The sequence below is a fragment of the Anopheles gambiae genome, chromosome 2 (assembly GCF_943734735.2).
Source record: "Anopheles gambiae chromosome 2, idAnoGambNW_F1_1, whole genome shotgun sequence".
Taxonomy (NCBI): Eukaryota; Metazoa; Arthropoda; class Insecta; order Diptera; family Culicidae; genus Anopheles; species Anopheles gambiae.
Genome location: NC_064601.1, coordinates 96684441 through 96709270, shown reverse-complemented (window position 1 = coordinate 96709270; position 24830 = coordinate 96684441). Strand labels below are relative to the sequence as shown.

Genomic DNA, 24830 nt, shown 5'->3' with positions numbered 1-24830 from the left:
TAAATTGTTATAATTCAATGAATGAAATAATACTTTATTGTAAATTGATGAGGAAGTAAAGCCTAAATACTTTAAAAAAGATACTAAAATGAATAAAACCAACAAGCAACACAATAAATGAATGAGAACATACCACAAACTAAACAAAATAATTGAAGTAGAAATTAAACACAAAAGCAAACACTGAAAGTAATAAAATAGTAAATTAAATATCAAGCAGAACAAAATCTTTCCATACATATTTTAAAAAAGGTAAGAGCGAATACGAAGTCCAAACCAAATGTTGAAAAATGTTGTGCTCATCTAAAGGTCGCTTTAAACCTTGCATGAAAGTGAATGTGAAGTTTTTGTTATTTTGAAACATTTCATTAAATATTTATCAGAATATGGCATATCGTACACCAAAAGAAAGGATATTCAATTACCCAATTACACGCAATTACCCACACATTTTCTTGCGATTACCCACTGACAATTATTTTTTCGCTGTGATCAAAGCGTGGAATCACAAAGAAATGCATTTAATTTAATTTATTTAATATCCTTTCTTTTGGTTTACGATAGGCCACATTGTGATGAAAATTTATTGAAATATAGCTCAATAACCCACGTTAACTGGGGCTCCAACGCAGGCTTATGCCATGAAAAAATATGAAGCAAACGGAGAAACACAGCTAAAACAACCCAAAAACATAATTCATTAATCGCTCAACATGAAAAATCTCGCTAAAATTTCCTTGCAGCCCGCATTCTGACCACCGAAGCCAATGAACCGTGGCACAATGTTAGCACCCTCCTCCCGCTCCTCCCCAAATAAAAACTTGGCAACCTACATGCGGGTTCCCTATAAGCAGGCACAAATGAAGCAAGCACACGATGCTCCACACTCCACACGGTGGCGGCAGATTGCCATTTGTGCGCCAGGCCGCGTGCACGTGAAAAATCCAAGCTCCCGGCAGCAGAAGTCCACCCGGTTTTCGGGGTTGATAGATTTGGTGCGCACTGCCCGGTGGCGGCATTCGTCGGCTATGTTCTTTGCGCCGCTCGCAAGCGCGCGCGTGTCCCGGATCCGGGGGTGTTGATTTGACGAGCTGCCGCAGATTCAGTGCAGATCGCCAGGTGCGAGCTAGCCGACTCCCCTCGCTCGAACAACCACAGCACAGTGCACTAGTAGTGGCCATTTGGAAATCAACCTGGGGGGAAACGGGTGCTAAATGGAAGTAAGTTGAAGTTTGAAGTGTGTGTGTGTGTGTTGTTTTTTCTTCTGCTGTGTCGTTCCCTACCAATCAATTACAGCGAATCGAATGCGTGATTGAAGGAAAACTCGACCCGAAGCGTGTGATCCGGTGCAGTTGATGCTGTTTGTCCGTTTTTCCCTGGCCCGTAATTGTGATCGTGATAGTGTGTGATTTTGTTGTTTGTCCGCTGTACTACTCCACACACTCATTCACTTTCACCGCTGAACGCGTGCGATTGCGTGAGATCGTCGTTGATTGTGCGTGAGCGTTCGACCTTGCGAACAAGTGCCTTCCTCCTGGCAAACCCTCGAAGGGCTCACCCCAATGCCACCGACCCGCGACCATCGGGTGTCGATGAATGATTTTTCATCGGGTTCTAGCCGATTGCAACACCGCTCACGTCGTCCGGTCGTCGTGAAAAACAGCTGAACAACGGCACTGGTGAAAGTGAAAGCGTTCACACGCAGCGACTGCATTCGATTGGTAATCGATCGTAGGCTGTCGGTCTCTTTTTTGTTGTTGCTTTCTTTCGTCTCCTGCACGATGATCTCCACCCGGTCGAGATGCACCGGTAAAGACGAGCACCGGGAAGGAAGTTGGCCGGGAATTTCGTACCGATTCGATTTCGTGGCGCTCGGTGCTAGACAGCATTAGACGTGCTCTACGCATTTAATTCGCATTCGATTGATTTGCGTTTCATTCGCTTCCACGTGCTCGACTGCCGCGGGTGTGCTGCCGTTGTGTTGCAAAACAATTAACGTTTCTTTTCCAGTCGTCACTGTCTTCCCCACCCCACCCCGCCGAAAACCGCCTATACAATGTCGGACACAGCGTCGGAAGCGGGCGAAAGTACGAGCTCGGGCGCAGGAAAGGTAACGGGTTTGGTTGCAGCGCGGCTTATACTCGGTGATTTACTCTGGCTCCGTTTCCCAGACACCTTCCGGAGTGCAATTTTGTGATCGATTCGCCAAAAAATCCCCCTCCTATCCCCCCCGTTCAAACAGCGCAGATTCAATTGCTTATTTTCATCCGCACGCTTTTCTTACGCTCTTATTTTCTTTCTCTTTACCATTTTTTCTTTTCTTTTGGCCGCTCCTGCTCCTTTTGGACGATTAATTACTTAATGGTGATTGTTTGGGGGCGCCTAATTTTCACACCTCCCACCTACACCCACGTTGACGATACACGGCTGTGCTGGTCTGGTGTTGGACCAAACCTGCCCCTCGCTTTGGCTCTAATTCGATATGATACACTCTCACTCGTGCAGGAACTGAGCAAAGATCAGTTGAAAGGTGAGTTTTTGCTGCGGAAGGAGGAAGGAGGACAGGGGCGTTACGGTTGGAAAATTCGCACGTGAAAATGGTGATTACGAGCAAAAATTCAAAATTAAATCCAACAAAAAAATCAATCCTCAATTGGAAAGTCTCGCGCTTGAATGGGATTGAATTTTTCATGCGAAGCTTTTCACCAGTTTCAGTGCGGCGGGTAGGGGCAGCTAATCGGAGCTGATAGTGGCCCGTATGATATTTTTGGATCTCTATTTACTATTTCTTGTCTGTGCCATCACACCGTGTCGTTTCTCAGTGCTGCGTGATGCGTTCAATGCGTTCGATAAGGAGAAGACGGGCAGCATCCCGACCGACGTCGTCGGCACGATTCTCGAGCTGCTCGGCCACAAGCTGTCGGAGGAGGAGCTGGACGAGGTGATCGAGGAGTACGATGAGGACGAGTCGGGCCAGCTGGAGTTTGAGGAGTTTGTGGCGCTCGCCTCGAACTACGTCGAGCCGGAGGAGGACTACGAGGCGCTGCGCAAGGAGCTGCGCGAGGTGTTCATGATGTACGACAAGGATGGTAAGTGTAATGGTGCTGAAAAAATAGTGGATAAAAAGCTATATGTTGTGTTTCAAAGATAGCGGCTATCAGTGGTTAGGAGCGCTTTGTTTTTTTTACTACTTATTTTGAAAAAAAAAATCCTTCAACCCTGTTGCTGTTTGTTGCAGTATAGGAGCGAAACTAATTTAAATCCAATCCGACGATCCGACTCGCGCGCCGACTCTCGGCGCAATCTATGTCAGCTTATTTTTAGCATATCGGCAAAAAGGCCAATAGATTCGGTTTGTGCTATTCTCGCTTGTCGCTCGCACCCGATGGCCCGGTGGTGGTACGATGGGGTAGCAGAAGAAAAAAAACAACCCTCCGAGTGACAAGAAAAATGCACTCGCATCCATCTGCGATGCAACCTTTCTGGTTCGTTTCAACCGCACTTTTTGCACCTTTTGAAAGTGAAACGAATTTGCAGCAGGAACAAAAAAACAAACAAAAAACACACAAATGCAATTTGCAGGACACTGATCAGAGTGTGTGTTCTGTCATGTTTGCGTCAGATAAAGGTCGGGGGGTAAAAATGGGGATGATAAATTGGATGTGATTTAAATCCGAATTGATTTTGCACGTTTTCCCACTCTGTAACAGAGCGTCGTGTTTTGTTGAAAGGGGAAATTAAATTTAATTTGCAACTACACACTTGTGCTCGTATCAAAATAGAAAAAAGGGAACTAAATTTCTTTTTCAACTAAACTTAAACACTTAAAGCGAAGGGATACCTCCCGGTGGAAGAGTTCAAAGCGATCCTGCGCGAGCTGGACGGTGCCGTGCCGGAGGAGGAGCTGGACGACATCGTTGACGAGATTGATGCCGACGGATCGGGCACGGTAGACTTTGAGGGTAAGGGCATCATGCTTTCCATCTGCAGTTGTGGAATCCTTTTCTAAAGTAATTATTATTTTTCTGCCCGCCTTTCTGGATGAACCAACTCTTCAAACCACCAACAGAGTTTATGGAAGTCATGACAGGTAAGCGGGATACAACAAGTAACATCATCCTCTGGTGCACTGGTGCACGGTGCAGCAATGTTACTAATTACGCAAGTCTTCTAACATACACACACACACTCACAAGGGAAGAAGTGAGCAAAGTCATTGCCACAAATGCTTGCTTTTCTTGTGCCACTTGCGCTCAACCTTTTGCCGCTTCCGAGAAGTGCACCACTTCTTGCGGGCTGGCATAATTAACTTCGTCCTTTTGTGTGTGTGTGCGCCCTACACACGATGTTTTTCTTTTCCCAATTGCCTCTAGCAAATGCATCTTCCTTTCCACCACCACTCGCGACACTGCTTACACAGCTATGCACATCCCCTGCGTGTCTGTTTGACTGTCTGTCTATTTCGCTTTACATAGAAAATATGCACTAATTTTGCTTTTGTTCCCTTGCGCCCCGGTGACCTGCCTGCTCTTTCCTGCGCTTTTTAGCCGACTACTACGCGTAAAACACCTGCGCTGGCATATGGGGCATATCTTGGCGTAGCTGCAAACGAGCGCGAACGAAACACCAGCGCTCTGATGACGCACAGCAACCAGCACCTCCTCCCATACGTGCAGCATTTGGAGTAGACGAGGCAACCCGATGCTGTGCAGCTGACACACACACACACTTTAGCAGAACAATCCATCCACCAAGTACAACAGTCGGGCCCGAGAGGACGACCGATGCGTTTGTGTGTCTGTAGTGTAGAAACCAAGAGCACGCTTACTAAGATGCTTACCGAGACAAAGTCAAGCATAGAGACTAGATAATTAGTATACCAAAGACACACAAGGGGAGACAGAGAGAGAGAGAGAAATAGACTTTGGAGTGGTTTCGTTTTTCCGCTTGCCGCATTTCTGTGAATCATCCACCGGCAGCAGGATAGGCGAAGGCTTAGCCACTAATGTTTCATGTTCATTCTCGCAAAATCATATCTTACACAGGTTCACCGCGCCTTTACCACGCTTTACCACGCGTTTTGCGTTGTGCAAGGTCTTGTCAACTGAACTGAAAATAAATATTTCATGCGTTTTAGGATAATATAACCTGGTTGTCTTCACGTTGGAATGAAAGGAAGTGTGGAGTGAACGTATGGGGACAAGAGGACAGGCGCACAAATGGTGGAGAGAAAAAAAAACAAGAACCTAAGATAGCAGGATGGCGGCTATGGCCGCCGGTGGGTTATCATTCGTAATTTCCTTTTCGTAAGAAACAAGAAAAGAAAAGAACCAAAAAAAACAGCCTTACCCCATCACCGAATGTGGCATTCAGCGCAAGGACGCATTCACATACACACATATTTGTATACCACTATGGTGCACAGAGCCAGACAGACCGATATGATAGCGGATAGAAGACTCCTCCTTTTCCACACCGACAAAAACGGAACACCCATCCAGCCGGTAAATCGAGCACGGAAACTGTTTAGGAGCTACCGGGAAAGGAGCCAGAACCTTGCGGAACCTTAATATATTCAGCCGTAGTTGGATTAATGGAGTGCAGTTTCTTTTTTTCCGTCCGCTTCCACGAAATACATTCGAAAGGTTGGTGTGTGCGGTGTGTGGTGGCAGGGTACACGATACGCGAGGGCAACTCGAGTTTTACTCGCCGAACTCGCGTAAGACATTGTTCCGAAGAACAGCGTTTAGGGGTAAGCTCCAGTATGTGTGTGGGGTGTGTGTGTGTGAGCTTTTAGTAATGTAACGCTTTCTGTTTCGGTAATTTATTCTTCCATTCCAAAAGCACACCAACTACCCGACACACACACACACTTTGGTGGGTAAGTTGATTTAAGGGCTGATTTGTTTGAGCACGGGATAAGATCGTTAGCGTTTAAGGGTTGGTGTCTTTGTTGGCAGGTTCCGTGCAGGCAGCGTTTTGAGTTAACAGAGACACCCGAGTGACACCAGCTAACGGAGTACCGGTACCGGTGAAGTAGTTTGGTAAATGAAGATATTTATAAAACTAAAGATATCATCTTTTAAGTGGACGATTTTGCTTGTAACTGTAGTTTGCTTTTTTTGTTTTGCCAGTAGATGGCGTGATCATCAATAGAAAACAAGGCATATAGCTAAGGATTGGGTTCTTACACAGTCTATTTTGTAACTCAAGTACTAATAAATGAGTGCATATTTGGGTTGGAATGCTATGCATGGCTGTTGGAGTTTGACAAACGAACCACATTTATAATACATGAGATAGCGCCAAGAAAATGAAATGTATCAGTAACTTAGACCTTCCAAAAAGCAAATCTGTAAAGAAGAATAATCTAAAATCCAAGGATAGTCTAGCTAGATCGTTGACAATTATTGAAGAAAAATATCTCAAGTTGATAAAATGTTCTTCAAACATCATATCTATCACATATTATACTTGTATGAGGATCAACAATCAATAACAGTCTCTTGTGTTACTGCGTTCATTACCTAGACGAATACGGAGAAACGGGGTTTTCCGAATTTGGACAGTTCTAGGAGAAAAGAGAATAATTTTCAAGAGAAAAGTATTTAAATAGTTATCGTTTTTGACGGAAAACATTTTTGAAAAAGCTTCAAACAAAATCCCAAGGAATTGTGGCGAAGTAGAGAAAAGGAAATTTTCTCAAAATTCCCCCGAATGAGTTGATTTATGAGATAATTTACTAATTTTAAATGTAAGTCATCTGAATAGGGTGAATTCGAGATTACTCAGATATTCAAGCACCGGTGTTGCCTACTAGGAACTGCGTCTCTCGAGTGTAACTTCACAAATGAGGAAACACAAGATACCAATGTAAGAAGTCATTAGTGTTTATTTCTTTTACATCATTTTACAATCATTATTTAAATGATTTGGACTGCAAAACATAAACAACTGGAGTCTAAAAACACCCAAACCTCTGCCCATTTCCAACAGTACGAACTCGTTATCTTGCAATTCCTGCATTTTAAAGGTGTGAACTGTCTCATCCACAGTTATGCAAACGCTACTAATAAGCGTACACCTGTCATGTTCAACTTATTTTTCATTTCCCTCGAAACATACACTCGAGACGATTTTATGCAAAAGCGGCCTTCATTTCTATGCACACGTGTGCAAACATTTAGACCAGCCCCTTCATGCAGCATGTCATATGATTTGGAGCAACTTGTCTGCTGACAGCCTTCACACCATGCGTGCCTCCACCAAGACCAAGTGATCTGGCGTAACGCACGGGGGCATGAATATCTTTTGGCACAGCCTTTTTCGTAACATCATCATCGTGCAGCAACAGCAGCAACAACAGGGGGTGGTGGCGTGTGCCCTACCGAGAAAGATAGAAAAAATGCGCCTTCCACGCTGAACTCCACTGTCTTGTGTGCCCTTATTTTACAACCACATACCAAAAGCGTTACATGCAACGATATGAGGTTCTTTAGCCTCATCTCTCGCTACTGTATGATGCGTGAAATGGGTGTCGAATTCATCTTCTCGCGCTGGGCGTTGAAACCTTGCTCCCAAGACGTTGCATTCGACGGTCGCATTGGCCAATAAAGCACTGCCACGAAGCTCGGTTAATGCAATTTTCGCTCCGCCATCGCCCTCATGCCCTACACCTCGATGGGAAATTGATTAGCGAATATTTTGCGTGCAGCCTCGACCGATCAAAAATCGATGACGATTCGATGCGGTCGATTCGGATTAGGATTTGAGGCGGCTCGAGTTGTTGAAAATTTGCAATTGACAGCAAATAAACGGGGCATAACGGGGTAATTAATGTGGCGGCATCGCGCTGGTGCCCGTGCGCGTCTGGCCGCGTATTTCTGGGCCGCACGAGTTCAGGGTTCCGGTTGCACGGGTGCGCTTTTTGCACGCCAGCACCAGGTCTTGGCGACCGGTCTCGGGTGACCCACACGGGGACACACACACCATGCTGTCACCGTGACATATCACCGAACCCGCGCATAGCCCGCGTACATACATCAACGCCTGAAACGTCGCTCATCGGTGCTGCGTACGTGACACCGTCGCATCGTTCAAGGACCGAGCACTGGCCAATGGCATGCACGATGAATCGAATTTCCATATTACCATATACCTGCACCGGTTCGGATTCTGCAGCCAATTAATCAAATAAATACGAACCATTTAGGGTTCAGCAGGCACTCGCGGCACTCTCTCTCCCAGGAGTTTCGTCCAGAGACCCTGCATGTCCGCTTTCCCGGTGCGGACGTGCGTACCGGGGGCTGGACAGGGGCTTTCAAACGCTTGTCCGTCGGTTATGTATGCGATCTAGATTTTGTACAGCTTTACATTTGCATACGCGTTTTACAGCAGCCAGTACCGGCAAGTGGAGAGATGTCTGCAACCCACGCGAATCACATGCCGGTGGAATATATCGGAATGAGTTTACTATAATGCCTTTGATTGGGAGTTATCTAACCTAACACAAAATATTTCACTAAAAAAAAGAGTGTTTGATTTAAGTTTTCCAACATGTTTGCAAAGCATAAAAAAGCACAAACAAATACGCCTGCAACAGATTGCACACAAATGTGTGTTGCAGAAACACAGCTGCATCCATTAAATGGCAATTTTGCAGATGCACGGTGCACAATGGTGTTCGCAATTTTCTGCCCGTTTATGATATGTGGGCCCCAAAACAATCGGAGCCTGGGAAAATGTGCAACCCTTGCTGCCAGTGCCAAACAGTATGAGCGTGTTTGCTTTTCCATTATTTTATTTTACCCAACGCTATTTCCAGCCCGCTTCATACACACATGCGATTCTACTGGCGCAACTTGCATTTATTGTTTGCCAATGAGGAAGATTCAAATAAAGATAAACCGACTGACATGGGAGCTGACGACTGATTTATTGTATCAAACGGTCTGTCTCACAAAACTGTCATAAAGTCCCATCACCTCCCCCATCCCAGTGATCGTTACCTTGGGAGAAGTAACGCATGGTTTGTGCACAACAATGATACAGTTTTTAACAACTGGAAGATGGCGTTTTGGGGCTGGCACTGAACTGGGGTAGAAAGTGAAGGCTGCCACTGCAGTAGAAATGAGTTTGGATTGCTTTCAAACGGAAATAAAGACTTAAAATGGAGACATAAGAAACGGAAGGTTTGCAATAACGAAAAAGGCATCCTATTTCCGTATGGCTGTCGGATATTCGGGGTAGGTTATTCGATTATTTTGGTTGATTTCCTGTACAGATCTGCCGAAAGATGAATGGATTAAGCAGTTGCTAGACTTTGATTTGCAGTTGCTGTTGATACATCAATGTTAGCAAAATAACGAAAATAATGTCTGTCTTACTTTACACGCCTTTTACCGAGCAATTTATCTCCTGAAAACCAACTCCTATCAGGAACGTTCTTGGGTCAAACTCTAAAAAGCTTGCTTCCCGTAGTTCTACCACTGCCAGGCATTTACACATCATTGTGAAAATAATATAAGCTCTCCCTCCGCCAAAAAGCATTACCGAGCTAAACCATACATTCTAAGTCTTGCCCAAGTTTACCCCCTTTCCTGCTCCTTCATCTAGTTCTGGTCCGTCTCCCAAGAGATACAGCACCGCCGGCTCCAATAAAACGCCGGTCCCGGAAGTGATCCGCATGAACACGGAATTCAACTTTCGGCTAATGTTGCCCCCGTCCGGCACCTGCCCGCCTACCTCCCTACCAGACCGGAGGCGCCTGATCCATGAATTTCGGACCCAATTTCAACCCCCCTCCCTCCCAGCTCCGCTCACTCACAACCCGCGCGGCGCGTTACGGCAATTAAACGGCGGGTTCTCTCGACGCTACTCGACGGTGGTCCGCACGTTTTCGGTGTAGTATTTCTCTTACCGCGCGCGCTATTTTGTTAGGTTCCACTTTCCAACTACGTAAAACAGACACGCACACACACGCACATACGTATGTGTATCGCGTGGACAGGCGTCGTCAATAAATCATAATTGTCCAAGCGTAAGATTAACCCGTCTCTGAGCACTCCGGTGAACACACATTTGCTTCCAAACTTAACGAACGGGGGTATAGCCGGTTCCGAAAACTTTGTCATACAGACACAGGCTGATTAGACGTAGTTCATCAAAGTCCTGTCCTGTTCGTCAAAGTTCGGACGATTGAAGTCGAAGAAATGTGCAGATCCCTGAGCCTACGCTATTGCCAACTCTCACGCGCGAAGGATCACGCGCGCACACACACACACACTCGTGTCCATACGTATTGCGTAAGGTATATATGGCTCGGGGCGTTGCAAAACTCGGAGTGCGTCAACCGGCATGAATGAAAGCGATTGAATGACAGCTGCTTAAGTGTGGCTGCTGCTGCTGCTGCTGCTGCTGCTACCGTTGGCACAGTGTCCAACGGCCACGCCAGCCCTTTCGCGCTTGGGTCTGAGTGAAAAATGAAGTCGTTTACATGTACAAGATACAGCGAAAAGGGGGTGGGGGGGGAGGCAGGAGGTCCAATATCGGCTCAAACACCGAAAACATTGAAAGCGAAAGCACCGGAGGGTTTTACCCGCGAGATTGGGATTGATCCCGTTTGCAATTAATTGTGTCGCGAACGCTCGCGGACGGTGAAATTAATTTCGTTTGCATTCGACGTGATGATTGAATTTTCAACAATGAGTTGGCCACTTCAGAAAAAAGGAAGAGTTTACACCTGCAATGTGTGGAGAGGAGCATTGATACGGTTTTTTTTTAAATTTACTGTGCTATACACGAGTGATTCTTGGATGCTGCATGCTGTGTTGATTTTTTTTTAAATAATACGAGCTTTTTTCAGTTGCTTGATGCTCAAAATGGTGCAATAAATCCAATTCATTCTCCACTTCATTTCAACAGCAAAACAGTTCCGTTTCGTAAACAACAGTACGTCACGGCTACGATGCCGGAATTGCTGCTGCGTCGGAGTAATTAAACCTCCATTGACCCATTTTCCCGCCAAAAATGGCAAACGGCCAAAAAATGAAATAATTAATACCACGGGCAATTCTTTTTTATTGGCGCCTGTTTTCAGCACTCTTTAAAAATGCACAATGAAAGCATTTATTAAGCAATTGCTTCAGTTTTTTTTTCCTGGTGTTACTTATCACCCGCTAAACTTAACACATCGTTTCAACCAACACACCGCAGCGTAACAACATTTAAATGCGACGGTTAGAAGGTCGAACCATTTCATCATTTCCCTGCGCAAAGCAAGCCCACAAACCGAGCCAAACATTACCCTCGCGTTTTGCCATTAACTGGTTTTTACTATCAAAAATAGCAGGCGAAAGCAAAATAAAAACGAAACGGTCAACCAGGCCCGGGCAGCAGCGCCAATCCCAACCACCGACCGCAGTACCGTTTGTCTTCGCGTTTTATAGTATGTTGAACTCAAATGGCTCATTTTTATTTTGAAATTTAATACCCCGACCCCGCTAATTCCAGGCGTCAGAGGCCGGGGCACAAGTCGCACACACTGATTGCCCGATTTCTTCACCACGCTGACCGTGCGTCCGTCCGGCTTTCCTTCGCGCCGGGCTGTGTGGTGCAGTGCATGGCCAAACAGCTCTATCCAAGCGCAGCTTATAATTTTCCCTCCATTCGGTTGACGGGCGCAGGCCGAGCGCAAAATCTCCGTTCGAGCGACGCCTCCGTACGAGAAATGGGCTCGCAAAACTGGAGGCGAGAAAGGAAAACTTCCCTCACTCCCCTTCCGACCCGCTCAGACATGAGACAGGCGTTAAGACCTGTCCACTCCAAACGGCACTCGTTTCCGGCCAGTGCGGATATACCCTTCCCCACCTGCCTTGCACGGTTTCGAAGCCAAGGAACGTGAATGTCATGTGCAGTGCAGCATCAGACAAACGAGACAAACAAGACCATCAAAACGTCAAACCGTGGGCAAATCTTCACCGAGGGGAAGGGGTGCGCGTTCGTGCGTCGTTGTTGCTCTGGCGATGGGGAGAAATTGTCCATTGCTGATTATTTTCCATTCGATGACGATGCAGAGAAGCAGAGCAAATGGGTGTAAAGTCGCCCCGAACGCAGGGAGCTGACAAAACAAAACTCTCCCTCCCGTCCCCAGCGATCACAACGTTACACCGAGCTTAAACCATACTGACAGGTTACGGAGCATGCGAACGTGCAGGCAGCAAACAGCTTGGCAGGCAGCTCGAGAGCTTGGAAAGGTGAAAAATTATGAGCCAATAAAGCTGGTGGAATGAAAATTTAAAATCAAATAAACAGAGAAAGCATTGTTGAATTGATTTCATTACAAAAATCGCCTTTCGCGAGCCTTGCTGCTGCTCGTACAAAGTAAACGCTGACACCCGGCTGTGACAGGTTGTGCGGGCTTCGTCTAACGATCAAGCATGGCACCCAGGGAGAAGGAAAGGCTCTCTCGAAAGCCACCGCGAAGATCGATGGCCGCTGATGGCAAGCTGTCGTCAGTGGGGGTACCAACACCGAATGGTCCGCTTCGTGCGACCTGCGACCACCTGCCACTGCCGGAAGTTTTCACTCGCCCGTTTGTTGGAAATTTTGTGCACATTTGTCGCATCGGTAATTGCGCTCTACAGAAAGCGAGAAGGTGAGCCAGCTCTTTCGTTGCACTTGCACTACTCTATCCACCTGTACGTCTAGGTTGAAAAGTGCAACGTTGGGACAAAAATCAGAGAGAGAGAGAGAGAGAGAGAGAGAGAGAGAGAGAGAGAGAGCAAAATTGGTGCACCCGCGTGTGCCTTGCTGTCTGGTCTGTCACACAGAAGTCCACGTCTACCCCGTCTGACGACCGAGAGACGTGCACGAGAGACGGGTGAAGGGAAATGGGTGATCTGTGCGTCCAGTTTCGCCTGCACCGTGTCTGCACTGATTTTGATTAAAACTGGCCCGATAAGATAATTTGCGATGGCAAAATGCATAAATGCTGCTGCTGCTGCTGCAAAACGAGCGGAAAATGATTTGCGAGCTACACCGGCCGCTGACAGTTAGTGCCGATCGATGTCAGCAGGTGATTTCTATGGCGTTTCGGGTGGGAGAAAACGGAATGATGGATATGATGCGAGCGATAAAGTTGATGGCTTTTATGGCATTTAATGTGTTAGATTGGCTGAATTTAAATAGAAAGAGTTTAAATTTATGAATGTTGTAGAATAATTTTGCACAACGATAAATGACAATTCTGCATTAGAGGTCTGCATGCACAGTTTTGGAACATTTCAACAAATAATTCCAAAGCCACTCATACAGCGAATGACTTAATCTGATAGCTTTTGGTTGATGAGCAAAACCGGAACCAATGTTACTCAATTATTATTCAAGCTCGGAGAGTAAAACACAAATCCACCATAAGGTTGACACGATTTCAGCCTATAAAAAACCACCCACAAAAAGCGTTAAAATGACCAAAAACCTATGACAATTTAACATGTCCCAAATGGTCCTCCGGAGTCAAATGTAAACCATCGTCATCGGAGTGCACCGCTAGCAAATCCAAAGCCGAATGCCGTCCACCACCGCTGCACAATCCCATAAAAGTGGCAATTAAATTCTAACAACTTTTGGGCCAACAATTCCAATAAACGACCCGGACACAATCGAGCGCGGATTTGACAGATCGTCAAGCTTTGCCCATAAAACCAGCGAACACACGGCTGCACCCGAGCGCAGTGTGGCCAGGTTCCGGGTTTTTTTTTTTTTGCAGTTTTGGTTTGCATGCCGATTTTTGATGATTAGCACGCGAGGGCACGTTGACGAGATAAAAACAACAAGTGAAGTGCTGAAAAGTTGTAAAACCACCACAGCCGCTAGCGGCGAATGTTACCAGCCATGTTTTCGTGGGAACTAGAACCACCGAGAAAAAAAAAACATAGATAAAAAACATGCCGTCAAAACACTTTCTATTCTGAAATATTCTTCTTTTACGACTGTCATGTCGCTAATGTCAAGGTTTATTTTTGGCAGGTTTTTGTAATGGTTTTTCGTTCCAAGAATTGCATCAAACGCAGAACATATGCAGAGCAAAACGACGCCCTATTTTTTTTTTTTTGGTTTTGCTTCACAACTTCTATTTCAACATCGTTTCCGCCAGCGGCGCTCGCGTTTTACAGTGCCTGGCGCACTGTCTCCACACCCCGTGTGCGCGTTGACACGATTGAACAAATTGCAATAACCTGTCAGCGGAAATGAATGCAAATAAAAATGGCACCCCAAAAACGGTCCCAACACTCGGTGCAGGAAAGCAGACACACACACACCGCAAAAAAAAAGAACAGACTTACTGTAGCTGCAAACACCTTTCGCAAATGCAATCACCAGATCGAAAATTGTCGACGAGGCAGCACGGTGCAGCAACGGATGGGTGGGTAAAGCCCATTAGTGGACACCTTCATGCTGCATGCAGCAAACATCGCGGCAGCGAAACCATTCCAAATATGCCTCAATTTATGGGTTCGCAGTCCAGTTCGCTGACCATAGAGCAACGATCTAATACTTCTAGGCGGGCAGGAAAAGACTAAGCTTGATTCAACATTCTCCACACTTCAACCCTTTAACCGTTGCAACCCGTAGTACCGGTTAAGATTTTAATCTAAATCTCTAGAATCAATTCGCGCACTCACATAGGGCTGCTGTCAGACGCCTCCAGATCGAGCACGCTTTGGCTCCGCTTTTTGCTACCAGTTCAACGGGCCTGAATTTGATGAAAAGCGACGCTGAGAAAAGCACCTCATCTGCAAACGTATTCGAGAGACGCTTATTTCGCCATCATCCAACCCGAGCAAGCGCAGGCCGATTTGTTCAGCTATTAATTGAATAAGCCTGGAATCCTTTGGAGCTACTGCCGATGTGTGTGTGTGTGTGTCTTTTGGCTGCCCACCGGCCAACCCCGTAATCATCGGGCACCGTCGTCGCCATCACCGCACACCACGCTCCACGATCGCGCTAATCGTTTGCGTTGTTAAGACTTAACGCAAAAGAGCCGCCGCCACCGTCGTCTTCGTGTGCCTGCGCGAAAACCCGAACTGAACGAAAATAATGAACCGTACGTTACGGTGTGGTGGCAAACGATTCCTTTTTCTTCTGTGCGGCCTAACTTTAACCCACTTCCGAGACAAATCTAAAGGGGGGGAGAGTAGAGAAAAAACGGACCCCAAAATGGGGACTTCATCAGGCGGGGGAACGAAATGAGATTGCGCAATCAAGCAGAGAGACAGTAGAATTGGCACACACTCTGCACCACATCTGGGACACATGCACGCGATCTGCACAAGCGCGTTCAATTAAAATAGTCTGCCCAAAGAAGAAGAAAAAAAGAACAACTGCCACTAATGGGTTGACACGATTTTTGGGACGCTATTTGCCCGGTGGCTTGCATTTCTTCCCGCAATTTTCGCAAAAGCTCACAAATCATCCCTCGCAAAAGGTTTGACAAGCAAATGGCGCACGCGGTGACAGTCGCCGTGCTGCAGCGTAACTGGGTCAAATTTAAAACTCTTTTTTCCGATCCGATAATGGCTTCCAACCGAGCGTACAGACCCGTCAAACATCGATTCGGGGGGGGGGGGGGGGGGGGGGGGCGAACCGAAACAGACAAACCCCTATCGATGACAAACTTATGTGAAACCGAACAGCGCACGGGCAACCTGCGAACCGATAGCGGCGGTAAAATGTAAAACAAAACGCGTCATAAATTTCGTCCAAAAATCACAAGTTCATGTCGATTTCATGGCCAGCTCTCACGGATTGACCTGACGACGACCTGTGGTGGGGGGCTGGTGGAATCGTGCAAATGGCCCGAGGCGACCGAGGGGGCCGCATTGTAGGAGACGCCGGCATGCATTTGGTCCGATCGTAACTCCTACAAAACGGGCACGGTAAAATGATCCTAACGCATTAAAAAGATTATGCAATCGTCGTGCGATCGGCAAGCGCCTTTGTGTTGTGGGGCGCTGTAGAGGAGATTTCTTTTATGAGATGAGAAGAAGTGCGATTTAGCTGAAAATTAAAGTTGTTTTTAAACCGACCGATTTGTATGCAGCATTAAAACGAAATTAAGAACGGCTTTGTTTTTTTAATGTACTACTACAATGTTATCTGTAAAAGGCATGATTGAGGGTACATTAAATATGGTTCAAAACATTGAAGCAAAACTACCAAAAACATGACCACCGAACACAATTACCCTGAAGCGACAAAAAACACATGTAGCTCGTGTCTAATTGCTTCTCCTTTTTTATCCATCTGCAAACGACACTTAAGCACCAAAAGCCACCATTTAGAATGTCCTTGTGATAAGGCTCACTTTACTGCCCCTGTTTGTTTTTCTCCCTGGTCTTCAAAATCACCCTCCCGTTTTGCTGCCTTCTATTCCCACCAACGAAACGCCTGGGGCGTTGGTTCTCAGGTTTTTTTGTGCTACATTTTTTGTTTGTTTGAACAAAAAGCCATTCGAAAAACCCACTCAGCCCTAAATTCTTGTGAAGCGGAAGGTCAAACACGGAGCCAAACCCATAGAACTGCTTCCAACGCCACCCCGAGAGCATCACGCCCGGGCAGTTTCTCGTATTGGATTCCACCCGGAATGTGTTATGATTTATGAGGTCGTGATAAATGATGCCGCCCGATCGTCCCCGTCCGGTCAAGAACACTTCCCTTTCGCCCCGGGGAGAGGCTGGCTGGGAGTGGTCGGTTCGTTTCAAATTTGCCTATCAAAACGCAATCCATTTGTCTGGGCGACGACAAAGTGACTTCAAACTGGGGGGCAGTGGGGAAGCCCAGAAGATCAAGATCTTGACCAGTCGTCGTCGTGGTCGTCGTCACCATCAAACACTCCCCCGAAGCCCAAAGGGAAGGGAATGAAAAGGGAGAGTGAACAACAAAAAAATAGTTACATTAACGCTCACTTTCCGAACCATAATGTACTGCTGTTGCTCCAGCGCGTCATACACTGCAGGTGTACTTAACAAGAACGGGGGGCGCCCATTTAACGAGATTAGAGCCTCCTAAGTGGGCGAACGAGGGTGGTTCACGAACAACGCGCAGGAATGAAATTAAACTCAATCCACCCATTCACCAGGAATGGGAAGATTCTTGCGAGATTAATGGGTAATTGCGATGAATGGTTTCGTTTGACTTCTTAGTCCTTCAGCCGAACCAACCTGCCCAGTACCACGTCCAACGCCTTTTAAGGTTTTTTGTTTTTATTTCTCCTCTCCGAGCGATAACCATCGGTCGTTTTGGACGCTTTTGGAGTCGTTTCTTTTATGATCGACGCGCACTCACCGGGGTTCCAAAAGGGTCAATTTAGTACGCTACAAAATATTGACGCCACCTAACAGCCTAAATTGTCTCCCAACACACAGAGTCGGCGGAGGTCTGTGTGTTGTGTGTGTGTGTGTGTGTGTGTGTGTGTGTCGGCGCGAGTTTGAAACAAAAACGTGAAAAAAATCGACAACTAATTTTCAAGGTTCACTTCCTGACCTTCACCATCGTGACGACTTCCAATTCCCAAACCCCTCCACGGCGTTGGCCACTCACCCAGCTCCACACCCAGTTCGTGACGGTGGTTCGAAGGGGACCGCGCCTGAAACCGTAGTCTGCTGCTGGTAGTGCTGGTAGAGCCTTCGCGTGGCGAGAATTTCACACGATGCTCACCTTTTGCGAGGGCGTTCGAGCGGTGATGGCAGTGACAAAATTAATAACATCCGTCACAACGGCGGACGACGGTGACCATCGACTGACAGCGTCCGATTGACAAGCTTTTTGTTTTGGGATTGTTTTTGTTTTTGTTTTTTTGTTCACCGCGAATTAAGCGTTCGAAACTAATCCTTTCTAAATCCATCGTTTTCACAAACCAATGCTGAGCTTGAAATTGATTCGATTTCGCTCCATTCATTCCATTTCCTACGCTGCCGTATGATTAATATGTTTGGTAACGCGATGCAGCTTCTAATCATCTTATCGGGGTAAAATTATTTTCTTACGTAATTTATGGTTTCAGTAAACGCAAGTTAACAGGTGTGCCATTGGATTTGGCTGAATATTATACACGAATTCTAGGTGGAATGATCAGTAGGAAATTTCAATTCATTATTATTGATGAATAATAATTATTTAATCTTGAACAATCAAAAAGGTAATAATTGGATTTTTGATAAAGTAAAGGTATTAAGGATACTTATGAAAAATGGCTCATTGGATGATTAAATGGCGTTTGCTTGTTTGTTTTGCAGCTTAATCCGTTAGTACCTCATGTGACTAATAATTTTAATGATACATTTTTATGTTAATTCACATAATGTTTGCATTAAAAAAATAGACAAAAATTGTCTATAAAAGAAAAGCACCACACCACTACAAAAACGAACCTCATGCGGTAGTTTGTAGACGTCGGATAAGTCCGATCCGGCATTTCAGTGCCGGCGCTATTAGAACATCTTGGCACTATTAGACAACAATCAGAGCATCGAAAGAACGCCCACTTCCAAATGGCTGACGTCCCTGCGCTACATTCCCTACACTGAGGGAGAAGTGGCTACATTCCTGCAATAGCTTGGCCAGTGGGTCGATGCAACCGGCCAAGCAGTGAAATAGCACCTGGGAAACATGAACAAACATATCAGCAGAAGCAAAAGCGCGTCCATTGGCTTCGCAGCGGCAAGCAATGACGCCAAAACTCAATGCGATCATTTTGGGGGAGTTTCGGTATGACATCCTAGTCCGCGAACTGGTCCAACATCCCCCAGCTGTGTCCCATCGATTTTTTTCTGGACCAACATGATGAAAAAGCTCTACTCCAACAATTTTTTGTTGAAAACTGAGGAGGAATCGTTTAAAATCGAGGTAGATCTTAAAAACATACCTAAACATGTCTTCGTCCGCTATGGCGTAAATTCCGGATAACTTACGAAAGGCAGCTCGCAAGGTCGTAGATTTACTTTGGCTAGTGTCAATATTTACGCAAACTGATGACATCAGATTACAATGATATGGATATAGCCTGCTCTAAGACTTCAGATGAAACATATAAATACAAAACTACCATTACATGCTTGTCTTAAATTAATTGATATAATATCTCTACTGTTAATGAGTTACAAAAGAGTTAAAACACCGTGGAAACGAAAGACAAACAATCTTTTTGCAAATAACATTTCTAACATCTTTTGATGATGGTAAAATAATGAACATTGATGCACATTGTTGAAGACGCGTGTAAAATGTTGCTTGGGAATAAATAGACGCAACACGAACGCAAATCTCAACCCAAGCTTATTATTTCTTCAAGCTTACTTTGTGTACTTCTCTTCTCCGGCTATCTTTGAACTCGACACTAAATCTCACCGCCTGTTCCATTAGCCACACACGACTCATAAATCAATAAAAAAAACACTGATAGACAGAGAGAAAGAGAGAGAGAAAGAAAAAATTAGAGCACCTGCGCGCCGAAGATTATGCCACCGACCGTCCGCGTAAAGCAAACACAAACGCCCCGCAAAACAATGGAGCCAGCGTGTGTGTCAGCGCTCCCAAACCCACGAAACGATCGGGCCCCGAGCGGCCCGGTACGGAAACTTCTTACCACTTTTCTGCGGTGGTCACGCAAGATTACGCAGCGCGCAACGTGTGCGCTTGCATGGATTCCATCACATCGACAAGCCCGGCCGGCCTGCTGCTGCTGCTGTCGCGGCATGCACTTTCGATCTTGTGGCTCGTGCCAACAACCAGGTTCCAGCGGGCAGCCGGTATTGCTAAAGGGTTTTGGAATTTGGATTATGCTTTCAGAATGCATCTTGCACGTGTGTAAAAGAGAGAACTCACACACACACACGGTTGCATTGTATCTCAATGGAAAAAAGCCTCCAATGTAGGTTTACCAATGCACCTGCGACGGCGACAAGCGCACGAGAGCAAACAGTCTACCGGTGAGGCACAATTAAAAGATTAATTATTCAAATTCACCAATTAAAAGGCGAAGTAAATTAAAGCCATCGTCTGCGGCGGCCCGGCCGCTGCTGCACCGTTCCATTTTTGCCCATTTCCCATCTCGTTACGATTGCCGGCGTGCGCGTCTGGTTAGTTCAACGTCATTACCGAGCGGGGAGCGGGTTCAAGATTGATGAGCGCGGTTCGTGTCTCGGCTAATATCGCGCAAGGGGAGCAGTGGCTGCAGCAGCAGCTGTGCGGTTTCGTTTCGGTCGTTTCATCATTAGCTGCAGTGCGATGATGGCAAGAGTGTTTCCTTTCCCGCAACAATTGGTCGCCGTCCGTGTGTGCGAGCGCGTTTGGTTTCACCTGATTGGACTCCACCTTCGCTTGGCAGGCGCGTTCCATCTTGGCGGTGGATGGCGTGGCGTATTGTCGGCTACTGTCAGCTAGCTGTCAGTACGTCAGTACACTCGACAGTGCAGAGAAAGAGGGATAGAGCAGGAGGGGCAACATGTAAACACCGACCACCGTACAACCATCAATCAAAGCTCGACGATGCACATTCGATGCATTCGATGCTATCGATAAACTAACTTCAAACCCTTTGCAGGACCACCAGCAGCAGAGCTCTTTGGGGGCCTCGGTAGGGTCACTGGAAGCTGGAGAGGGAACCGAATTCGCCTTTGCGACAGTGCAGACACCAATCAACGACTCATTAAAAGATGTGGAGTGAAAATTTATAGGTAATCGTCGTCGAAGTCCTTACGCTCCTTGGGTTGCTAGCCAGCGCAAACACACGGGGGAAACGGGAAGCGCTCCAACGACGCTGTGTCGGTGCTGTTCAGCGGTGACACGTCTCACCCGGCGTCATGTGTCGGCATTAGTGCTCGTATGCATTATGTAAGTTAAATTGTTCCAAACTCCGCCACCCACCCTCGTCTTAAGGCCTGTGGCTGTACTAATACGTTTCGCCACACGCGAAGCAGCTTGATACTGCCCCGGCCCGGCTGTATCGTTTTCTTCTATGCCGAACGGGCGTTTTGGACACGGCTGGGAAGGTGGAAGTTTGACGGGTTGTCTCGTTAGACGGTCGCCTTTGAGGAAGATAATTTTAGGGGACGCTAGACTGCTGCTTAGCGCGACTTAGGAGGCGAAAGACAATGTTTTAGAGTCCCTAATGGTAGTTGAAATAGTTTAGCTCCGATTTAGATACGAGAAAGTTACGCGAAAAGCGAGGAAACGAGCTGTCATAGAGGGAAATTCATTCTCGCGAGATTCGATCTAACTTTGTCGTGTAGAATAGTTGCTAGAAGTGTTGTGATATGAGGACCTACAGTTAGACTGCATAGTTGAACAGTTGAAGAATGTCTGCAAAGCTAAGGTTGACATATGAATTTCGGAAAAAACATGAAGTTACTTCACTGCACTAAGCACTGCTTAGATTGCCTAACCTTTTTAATACGATTCTTCAAGCAAAAGAGCTCAAATGTTGTGGAATTACAGTTAAATTGTTCTTCAAAATCAAACCCAAATACTTGATATCTTTCAATCAATTCTCGGACAGTTCCTTAGGTACACCAATCATGAAAAATGATCAATAATGTACGACATAGTAAGGTATCCTTATTAAAGTACCACGGCACAACATAAACGGTTCCATTTCATGCACCGTGTCGTGCGTCAACCGGCAATGACGACATCAAGCCGCAAAGCGAGCCCGTGCAAACCATCGTCACCGAGTCGCCCTTTTCGCCCATTTTCCGTGGTTAGCCCCACCATGACACCAAGCGACCCCCGATAGAACAATATCGAGTTTCTACGGCACGTATCACTACCACCGTTTCGTATCGTTTGCTGGAAGTTGTTTGTTGCCTCCTTCTTCTTGGAACCGGCAGACCAGCTAGTTTTCTCCACCGCGTTGCGAGTTGGCGATATTTCTTTCCTCACACACACACCGCGGTACCGAACACCAAGTGCCAGCCCCATTTCCAAATAGAACCGAACCGAAGTGTGTCATGCAAGGCCCTGTCACTAGGCGCTGTCATAGACCGACGCCACACACATACACGAGACCCTTTAGTGCGGACTGGGAAAGGGACAAGCGAATGCCTCGTTGTTCCAAGCACATTACAAACAAGAAGGGCCTTACACACGGACACTGGAAAACACTGCGTGTGCGTTTGCGTGTGCGGGGCGTGGAATTTCCACCTTCAAGGCACATTGGGTAATTGATCTGTCATCGGACTAATTCGGACCTGAGCTAATAGAGAGAGCGCGAGGCCCTCGTTGCAAGAAGAGTCTAGGCTGGGGCGGCGAAAATGAATACCACAGACACACGCGCGGCCAGGAACCGTATGATAAGTAAACCACACGGACGCAAGTCTGGCATCAAACCGTTTTTTTTTTTTTTGCTTCTGGGCATGAGCCACGGCCGACCCATTATTTTCGACGGAGGCCAATCTTGTGGCCCAAAATCGAACCCGGTTACCGCACCGCTTGTGCTCGTGTGCGTGTGTGTGTACCGTGGCGACAGTGTCGTGAGGTAAAAATGAAGTGACATCGTTTCTAGTCGCGCGCGCAGTCCATGTCTCTGTCGGTTCAGTTTTTCCCCCTCCGCTCAGCTTCACCCTAACTGCCTAGCGCGTGATCGTGGATGGTCGCGGAATGCGAAGAGTTATGCGAAAACTGTGCCAACCATTATGCTCGGGTCGGTGGCCGGAGTGCACCGGGTGCCGAGCGCGCGAGGGGTAACACATGTCATACGAATTAATGTGCACAACTTTGTTCCAACAACTTCCAATAAAAAAGGGCACCACCGCTGCGAGAGGGAGCTTATAATTATGTGCGTTTCAATTGTGGCCGTTGTATAATCGATCGTCAACTTCTTGGCCGTGTGCTTTCTTTACCGCTTTACACAGGGTGCGTCGGATTAGCGAACTTCTCCGTACAACCAATTTGGCACACGTTGAATGACGGACAATCGCTGCAAAGATGAAGTCAAACACGCGTTCCAAGCGGGACGATGTGTTTGTGTAGGAGCACAAACACTCCACCGTTCGCTGAACACAACCAGGACAACCGGGACACGGCCGCTGAGGAAGGTGCGATACAATCTTCCTGGGACAGTGAAAAGGAATGGAAAGAAGGTTTCGGCTTCAGGATGGGACGCCGCGCTCACATTTCACATGCAGAAAACACACAGAAAAAAAAACAGAATTAGAGCTGCTCCGTGAGTAGTCACGGAATGAAGGGTTTTGCGTTTTATTTTACCATCTTTGCATCTTTTACCCCCCCCCCCCCCCCATATATTTGTATCTTTCGCGTTGATCTTGATCACGGCAAGATACACAAGCGGAGAAAGCAATTGTCATGTGAAAATTTTGCGAACACTTTTGACGTGATCATTGACTTATGTGCCCCGGTTGCTCTCCCGCACAGGATTACGATGTGGTACGAGCGTAAACAGAAGCGACGATCGATAAGCGATCAGTGTTGAGGTGAAAGAAAGGAGAGTGTTCGGTAAGACGGTTTTGTGGTGCGCCGTAAATCGTGTCTTTGGATTGTAAAAAAGGCATGTAATTGCATGACAAACGCACATAAAGCTATTGGAACACAAAACACAAGCCTTAGCTTACAATTTATGTAACATCTGATGGTAGAATAGTATTTTGCACGTCTTTTTATGCGGGTTTGCCTTCTAGTTTTAGTTTCTAATTTTAATTTTTAGATATTTTTCTTTTGTATCATTTAACAAGCTTTTATTTTAGGTATAACAGGTAAAATAATATAGTGAATGTAACATTTAAAATCTAAACAAAATTTGACCAATCAACTGTACGACATTTTACGTGCCATGCAGGAGACGGGACCCGTGGTACAATCATCAAGTTGACGGACTGTAAATACAGTTGTTGTGAGTTCAAATCTCGCGTAGACAAATTATTTCTAGTCCCTTATGTTTAAGTTTGCTTAGGTGTATTAATTGAGTTCAAGCAATGATATTTTTCTAAATAATCAAACTTTAACCACCATTTGATCATTCCATTGTACTTTGAAACGGCATAGTTTTTTTTATTAAAAAAACATTAAAATCTTCTACAAATTCTGAAAAATTACTTAAAAGAAACTTCAACCCTTTACACGACACCTCCGCTACATCGCGAAGTTTTTGCCATTGCATGATGGCTTTTGGTGTTGATTGTTTCCCCCCTCAAAGCAACAAGGGACGGTGTGTTCAATCGAAACGTAACCCAACTCGAAATTGCCGTTCGATGTTAAACGCGTGTACTCGACCGATCGGATATGTATCGTGCGATGGCGGCGTTATTGGTTTCGGCGCGCAACATGTACCTAACACGCACTTGTGCACGGTCGGACGGACGGACGGATGGATGAATGATGGCGGGCCAGCCAGTGGGTGGCGTTGGCTAGACACACATGAAGTGAAAATGGTTTCCTAGTACCGTACGTAAACTGCATTCCTCCGGGGCAGCCGAGGCCGCTCTGCGTTCCCACCATACAGGATTTTAATTAAGATGAATAATATCGTTTGTGTGATTGCAGGTTATGGATCCTGCACTTCCGGCAGCAGCAACAGCAGCAGCAGCAGCATTCTCACCGCGCCGAGTCAATCGAGCCGCTCGGGCGGAGGAATAAAGTTTATATTTAATGGGATCATAAGCAACATTAGGAGATTATTGCCGTCGGTAATAGAGTCGTGTGTTTTTGTATAAACCATTTATTTTCCATTTATGATCTTGTTCTCGACCTTACTGTACAAAAACCCTTTGGCGGAGCTTTCGTACAGTGCTTTAAAGTTGCTGCAATCTACTTCATAA

At 46.2% G+C, this 24830-nt stretch overlaps 1 protein-coding gene across 4 annotated transcripts; it reads left to right on the top strand.

Moving 5' to 3' along the window:
• The first annotated feature begins 890 nt into the window (after positions 1 to 890).
• Positions 891 to 5594, top strand: LOC4576643 (troponin C, isoallergen Bla g 6.0101). Of its 4 annotated transcripts, none has more exons than XM_001688759.2 (6): positions 891 to 1220; positions 2506 to 2530; positions 2823 to 3089; positions 3831 to 3962; positions 4070 to 4090; positions 5138 to 5594. In XM_001688759.2, the coding sequence occupies exons 1-6, from the start codon at positions 1215 to 1217 to the stop codon at positions 5140 to 5142; spliced, it is 456 nt and encodes a 151-aa protein (XP_001688811.1). In that variant the 5' UTR covers positions 891 to 1214; the 3' UTR covers positions 5143 to 5594. The 4 variants fall into 4 exon arrangements, with proteins under 4 accessions (XP_001688811.1, XP_061502710.1, XP_001688812.1 ...); XM_061646726.1 differs by lacking the exon at positions 5138 to 5594 and adding an exon at positions 4548 to 4922 and having other exon boundaries at positions 909 to 1220; XM_001688760.2 differs by lacking the exon at positions 891 to 1220 and adding an exon at positions 1903 to 2110.
• The last annotated feature ends 19236 nt before the right edge of the window (positions 5595 to 24830 follow it).